This window comes from Propithecus coquereli, unplaced genomic scaffold, assembly GCF_000956105.1.
Source record: "Propithecus coquereli isolate 6110/MARCELLA unplaced genomic scaffold, Pcoq_1.0 Scaffold104, whole genome shotgun sequence".
Lineage (NCBI taxonomy): Eukaryota > Metazoa > Chordata > Mammalia > Primates > Indriidae > Propithecus > Propithecus coquereli.
Window position 1 is genome coordinate 318011 of NW_012134303.1, and position 6256 is coordinate 324266.

The 6256-nt window shown below is 40.0% G+C and overlaps 1 protein-coding gene across 1 annotated transcript; it reads left to right on the forward strand.

The window, feature by feature from the left end:
- The first annotated feature begins 1534 nt into the window (after positions 1-1534).
- Positions 1535-3303, forward strand: BHLHB9 (basic helix-loop-helix domain containing, class B, 9). The gene has a single exon (XM_012645369.1). It carries the CDS (start codon positions 1660-1662, stop codon positions 3301-3303), a length of 1644 nt encoding a protein of 547 aa, XP_012500823.1. The 5' UTR covers positions 1535-1659.
- The last annotated feature ends 2953 nt before the right edge of the window (positions 3304-6256 follow it).

The following is a 6256-nucleotide window of genomic DNA, read 5'->3' on the forward strand; positions in this document are numbered from 1 at the left end:
CTTTCCTTCTTTCTGTAGGATGTAACTCTTCTTCAGCTAGAGGACGACTCTTTGGTGGGAAGGATAGAATATCCTGAGGATCTCTCCTGTATGGGCAGGCTGGCATAGGTGGTGAACGAGGTAGATCTGGGTATGCATGGGGAGGGAAGGGAGCATGCAGAGATTGTATTGAAGTAATAGTCTCCAATATCCTCCCTGCCTGCTTTCTAAATACAGTTGCCCATGTTCTACTACCTATTCCTGTACCTCATATTTTTATTCAGAGAAAGAGATGTGGCCTCTGCTGGGAAAATGGCTGACTTGAGAGTTGGGAGGAGGTGTAATCAGATAGGCTGCAGATGTTGGGAGGATGGCCAGGGAATCATTGAGGAGGAGCAGACAGGTGGAAAACATCTAACATGGCTTTGAATGTACAAAAACATATGTCATAATCCTTGTCATGGGTGTTAGATGATCTTAGTCTCTTCTGTTTTCTTTTTTCTGCCTTTTTTTTCTATTCATAGATTTGTTCCTTTCTAGATTCCTGTCGAGATCTGTAGGTAGCTGTTCGCTTGGAAGTTAATTAAGGAGAAAAAAAATTATTCGTTTGGATCTAAGGTGGGTGTTAGCATGTGCACCCTGTTGATTGAGGGTAGGGGGTGGCCGTTGGCAAGATCACATCTTGAAGCAGTTGTCTTCCAGCTTTCCAGACACCTCCACCTTCACATATGTGTACAGGTAATGGGGGTGGGGTGAGCCAGGATTGTGCCTATAGAGTAATTGGTAGATACTGAGGCAGGAAGTGGGGAAGGAAGCCATGAGGAGGACCAAAGGGGCCAGGAGTGTTACATAACCAAAGCTCTAGATTTGGGAAGACAGGTATTGGGTTTAGAGTTTGGAGTACAGGTCTGTCTACCAAATACTCAAAATTCCAATCCTGCCTATATTTTTGTCCATAGGTCTGCCTGTGGGTCGACTATAGGGCTTATCAACACTGGAAGCAAGGAAGGAGGAAAAAATTGTGCTGGATCAGTGCAGGTTGGTGTAAGACCTATCTGGATAGATCTGTAGGGTCTAGTAGTATATATCAGCATTGGTCAAAAAGGGGTGAACATTCCTTAGCCTCTCTTACTCTCAGCAAGCTTACCTACCATCATTGTTCCTGTTTGATACAGAGAAAAGAATGGTAGTGCCTGGGTAGAACATTGTTGAGCAGTAGTGGAAGTGTGCAAGGGACAAAATCAGGTAGCAGAGCTTTCTACTAATTCACTTCTACTACACAATCCATTTCTCCTCTCTTAAGTCCTTCTGTGTGGCTATCTGCATAGAGAAGCACAATTAGAGGTGACTCAAAGCCTCCATTTCTTTCTTTTACCTCAGGTCCATTTCCAGGGTTGGCTGTGGTGGCTTTGGATTGACAGAAGACCATCACCTTCAGCAGGTCTGCACTTGGGAACCATCATCCTCCCCAGCGTGAGCCTGCCTCTGCCCTCTATCCATATCATTGACAGAGACTGTGTGTTTGGAAAGGGGCTGTGTGACTACTGTACTGACAATTGACTCTTAACTCTTGCTACCAAATTTATCCCTGACCCAGTGGAAGAAGATTAAGACATCAACCTGGGACACATTGACAACCAAGGCCAAGACTGGACAGGGCCATATAACTGGGCTTCAACCATGACCGGGGCTAAGAATAAGCCTAGAGCCCAGACCAAAACTGAAAAAAGGGCTGGTGTACAGGCTAAAGCTGGAACAGAGAAGGAGGCTACTCCTGTAGTCAGGCCTGTAGCCAAGACCCGGGTCAAAGCAAAATCCAAGGCAGGGTCTAAGACAGAGGCAGTGACAGAGATGAAGGCAGTGCCTAAGAAAAAGGTGGCTGCTGAGGTAAAGGGAGGAGCCCGGTCAGAGCCTAAGACTCTGGTCAAAGCCATGGCAGATGTCAGTCCCAAGGCTGAGAATGAGGCTACCAGCTCCACATGTAAAACTGAGGTTTGTATTGATGCCTGGTTCTGGGCTGGGGAAGAGGCCAGTATCAATTCCTGGTTCTGGAATGGAGAAGAGGCTGCTAATCGTTCCAGCACTAAAAATGAAAATAAAGGCAATACTGTTGCCCGGGTCTGTGCAGCGGAGTTGGAACCTGTGCCTAGGCCCAGCTATAAGCCTAGGTCAGGGGCTGAGGAGGAGGAGGAAGAAAACGTTATTGGAAACTGGTTTTGGGAAGGAGATGATACCAGTTTTGACCTTAATCCTAAACCTGTCTACAGGATAGTTAAGCCTCAGCCTGTGGATGAAATTAATGAAAAAAATAGGCCTAAGGACTGGTCTGAAGTAACTATCTGGCCCAATGCCCCTGCTGTAATTCCAGCAGTGTTAGGATATAGATCCCAGGTCCCATCTGAGACAAAGCCTCCTTCATATATTGTTCTGGCCTCAGCTGAGGAAAATGCCCATTCTTTGCCTGCACCTACAGCCTGCTCTTCTAGGAGTACTCACTCATACTCACAGCCTACCCCTGAGTGCCCATTTGGTTCTGACCCTTGCATCCAGACCATAGATGAGATTAGACGCCAAATCAGGATCAGGGAGGTAAATGGGATTAAGCCATTTGCTTGCCCTTGCAAAATGGAGTGCTACCTGGATTCTGAGCAATTTGAAAAACTTGTTGGCATACTCGAGTCAACTACTGATCCTCTCATTCATAAAATAGCACAGATTGCAATGGGTATCCATAAGGTTCATCCATTTGCCCAAGAATTTATTAATGAAGTTGGTGTAGTGACACTTATTGAAAGCTTGCTCAGTTTTCCTTCCCCTGATGTGAGAAAAAAGACTGTAATTACTCTGAATCCTCCTTCTGGGGATGAAAGACAACGCAAGCTTGAATTACATGTTAAGCATATGTGTAAGGAAACCATGTCTTTTCCCTTGAACTCACCTGGACAGCAGTCTGGATTAAAGATACTAGGGCAACTGACTACTGAGTCTGTCCATCACTACATTGTTGCCAATCACTTTTCAGAGCTTTTCCATTTGCTTTCCACTGGAAATCGTAAAACCAGAAATCTTGTTTTGAAATTACTCGTGAATATGTCTGAAAATCCAACTGCGGCCAGAGATATGATCAATATGGAGGCACTGGAAGCATTAAAACTCATCTTTAACCAGCAAGAAGCGAAAGCCAATCTCGTTAGTGCTGTGGCCATATTTATTAACATAAAGGAGCATATCAGAAAGGGCTCAATTGTAGTTGTCGATCACTTGAGTTATAATACACTCATGGCCATTTTTCGAGAAGTTAAAGGGATTATCCAAACAATGTAAAATGATCGAGAGATAAAAGAGAACATTTTGAACCATCTTCAAACTGTAGCAGGCTGTGAATTCCCAAAGAGCCTTGCATTATATTCTGGTTATAACAGTGTACACATCATACATTGTATCTTTAACATGATATTACCTGAGACAAACTAGATTTGAGCTAGACCATGTTGGGGGTATCAAATAAATATTACATCTTGAGCTGAAAACATTGGTTGATTTTTATCTTGTCTAGGTTGGCAAATTTTTAACATTTTACTTGAGAAAATCGTGAACCATTTCATCATAAGTAAGCCAATTTGTTCACTAGTATCTGCTTAGATCCATGTGTGGCTACAAATGACAAAAAAGAAAATATCCTTGAATTAAGGCATATATACACAAAGGTAACTGACAGTACCTAGATTATGTGTGTGTGTGTGTGTGTGAGTGATATATACTCATTGCCAAATGTGCCCTCTCAATACATAAAGGAGGCAGCGGTTGCTACAGGCTGTTTAAGAGGAATTACTATTTTTCCCCTATTCCAGCCATATCAGACACACATTCTACAAAACAAAAATGACCCAGAATCTCAGACAAAATGTAGTGTTTGTTCATTTTTTATTTAGTTTCTACATTTATAATTCTTAAATTGTTAGGCTATTTCATTTGCGTCAAAGTCATTCCACAGAGGAGAAGGGAGGAAACATTTTGTGAGTGCCTGTTCTATGTCAAGACACTTTGTTGGCACTGTATTTTACAAGTTTTTTTTTCCTCTTATCACAGCAGGCAGGTGACATAGCCAGTCTCACCACACTCCTCACTCTTAATTGGTGGCCTTCAAAGCTCAAAAGACCAGTTTTAATGGTTTAACTTTGTGGTGGATGATGTCCTCGCCTGGTGTTGCAGTTGTTAACTTCCTCAAAATGCATGTGTCTATTAAGCATTTGGGTATACTTGCTGGAGATCAGGAGAAAAGTCTGAGAGACTGTATGGATCTTATCTGGCAGTGTCTGGGAAATAGTAGGTGCCCAAAACGTTGTTCAATGAATAAGATGTAAATTTGGAATCATCAGCAAGTGAAATTTGTTATATATCCGTCCTATCCATTTGTACTTTTTTTCAAAGAGCAAGAATCATTCTGTACATGGTTTCATACCCTGCATTTAGAAAGGTGATTGCTTTCTTCCTCCTTGTAAAATCATACCTTAGCATTTTTTAACATGTATGATTTATTCTCTTGTGTGTCATAGGAAAAGCCAAAGGACTTTATCTTTTATTAGTAGGCAAGCCTGGACATTTCTGCATTTGTACCAGCTAAAACTGTGTGAAATAAACTTAACTAGAGAAATTTAGACCCAGAACTCCAGCTTCAACAACACAAAACAGGAAAGCTAAGAGAGAGGCTGCTGTCTCAACCTACGAGATAGTAGTTCCAGAAAGCATTCCCAGAACCTTTGGGCTATGTCTGAGTTCTCTAAGACTCGTGGTAGGAATTACAGCCCCTGGTCTGAGCTGAGGAGAAAGTCTCTTCTGTGTGAAAATATGGGGTTATATGCTTTGATATTTTCAGACAGTTAAGAAACTAAACAAGATCGTACTGTAAATATGTTTGTAATTTGCTCCCCCCACTAACTATATTGTGAACATCTTTCCATGTCAGTAAATATGCCTCTGTAATGTATTTTTGAATCACTTAAATGTTTTTCTTGTATTAACAGTTGGTGTATTGTGTTGTAATCTTTCATTATATATTCTCTTAATATACAATGTGCACAAGTTCTTTTGCAAAAATAGGAGTATAGTACTCTGTGATACCTTTTCCTCTTAATTATCTTTCCAATTTAGTATTATATAGATCTACCAAATGCTTTTCATTTGACAGCTTTATTGAGATATAATTGACATACATTAAATTGCATATTGTAAGTGTACAATTTGATAAGTTTTGACATGTATATACACACAAAACCATAACCACAATCAAAACAGTGAACATGTCCATCACCCCAGAAGCTTCTTAATGCCCCTTTGTAATCCCTCCCTCCTGTCTCTCCCTGTGCCCACATCTCAGGCAACCACTGATCTGCCTTCTGACAACATAGAATTGTGTTCATTGTCTATAATTGTATATAAATTGAATCATTCAGCATGTATTATTCTTTTGGGGGGAAGGGGCTGGTTTATTTCACTCAGCATAATTGACATTCATCCATGTCATGTGTCTCAATAGTTCATTGCCTTTTATTGCCGAGTAGTATTCTACTATATGGCTTTACCACAGTTTATCCATTCACCTGTTGATGGACATTTGAGTTGTTGATATTTTGGCTATTACAGTTAAAACAGCTGTGAGCATCTGTGTACAATTGTTTCTATGGATATGTTTCTCTTGGATAAATACATAGGAGTGGAATGGCTGAATTGTAGGTATATGTTTAATTTTTTACATTTTCGAAAGTGGTTGTATAATATTCCTACAGCAGTGTATGAGAGTTCTGATTGCTCCACATCCTTGCTAACTCTTGGTATGATAGGTCTTTTTAATTTTATCCGTATCTCATTGTAGTCCTAATTTGCATTTCCCTAATGACTAATGATGTTGAACATCTTTTTATATGTGTATTTGCCATCCATATATCTTTAGTGAAGTATGTGTAATCTTTTGCCAATTTTTTAAAAATTGGGTTGTTGATTTTTATTATTGTTGACTTGTTAAGTTTTTTGTATATAGTGGATACAAGTCCATTATCAGACATATTATTTGTAAATATTTTCTCCAAGTCTGTGGATTGTCTTTATTCTCTTAAAAATGTCTTTTGAAGAGCAAAAGTTTTTAATGTTGATGAAGAACAGTTCTTTTACCAATTTGGCTTTGGTGTTATATATAAGAAATCTTTGTTTAATTAAAGTTACAAAGAATTAATTCATCCTATATTTCCTTCTAGAAGTTTTATACTTTGGGGTTTTACAT

Excerpts from the sequence above, each read along its gene's own strand:
- BHLHB9 (XM_012645369.1), top strand. The coding sequence starts at position 1,660 with ATGACCGGGGCTAAGAATAAGCCTAGAGCCCAGACCAAAACTGAAAAA.